General features: G+C 38.5%; 1 protein-coding gene across 1 annotated transcript in view; it reads right to left on the reverse strand.

Moving 5' to 3' along the window:
• mmrn2a (multimerin 2a) overlaps positions 1 to 769 on the reverse strand; it is a 35,979-nt gene that overhangs the window by 21,772 nt on the left and 13,438 nt on the right. The window contains exon 4 of the mRNA XM_035663142.1: positions 390 to 470. Within this exon, the coding sequence (XP_035519035.1) occupies positions 390 to 470 (81 nt within the window). The remainder of the gene's footprint in view (positions 1 to 389; positions 471 to 769) is intronic.

The raw sequence follows: 769 nt of genomic DNA on the forward strand, positions 1-769 counted from the left end.
ACATCACTATAATGTCTTTTGAGGAAAGAGGGTTCAATATTTCTGATTGTAGTTTGTAGCCAATCAGGATCCAGTATGAAACTTGCAAGAATGGAGGACTTTTTACACAGGAGATATCTTTTAATGCGAAAAATATTTAGATATTCAGAAATTATGGATTTATTTTTCAAAGAAGTACAAACTCTATGTAATTTTAAGTTTTAATGAGGTGATTAAATATAAAATTATTTAGTTTTAAAAGTGAGTATTTGTAAAACGTGTGGAGGGGATCTGTAAGTTACTGCTGATGCTCCCAAACATAGTAGGTGTGGAGGAGGCTAAGTGCATTTTATAGTCCTGTGTTGAATAATGTCAATAAAGCTGAAATGTGTGGAGGTGTATCGTTGTACCTGGAGGGTGGAGCTCAGTCATCGCTGTTTCAGATCCTCCAATCAGAGCGGAGCTTTCAGAATCCAGCTGTGCGTCAGAGGCTGTCGGAGACAAACACAATAAGATTTAAACAGACTGGAAACATACACATACATTCTTATTCCAGGTTTAACACTTCAATCAGTAAATCATGTTTAAAAAGAGGAACAATCTCAGCAGTCTGATGGTGGAAATGACTTGTAGAGTACTTTCCTCTGACTGACAAAAATACTTTCTTATTTTCATTCATAAAGTCTGAGTTTCAGCACAAACAAAAGGAGAGACTGAGAATAGAAGAGAGGACGTCCTCCTTTAGACATCTGGTAAACACTGCCGTCCCCCCCCCCCCCCCCCCCCCCCC

The sequence above is a fragment of the Morone saxatilis genome, unplaced genomic scaffold (genome assembly GCF_004916995.1).
Source record: "Morone saxatilis isolate NCDOM2014 unplaced genomic scaffold, NCSU_SB_2.0 Contig19, whole genome shotgun sequence".
Lineage (NCBI taxonomy): Eukaryota > Metazoa > Chordata > Actinopteri > Moronidae > Morone > Morone saxatilis.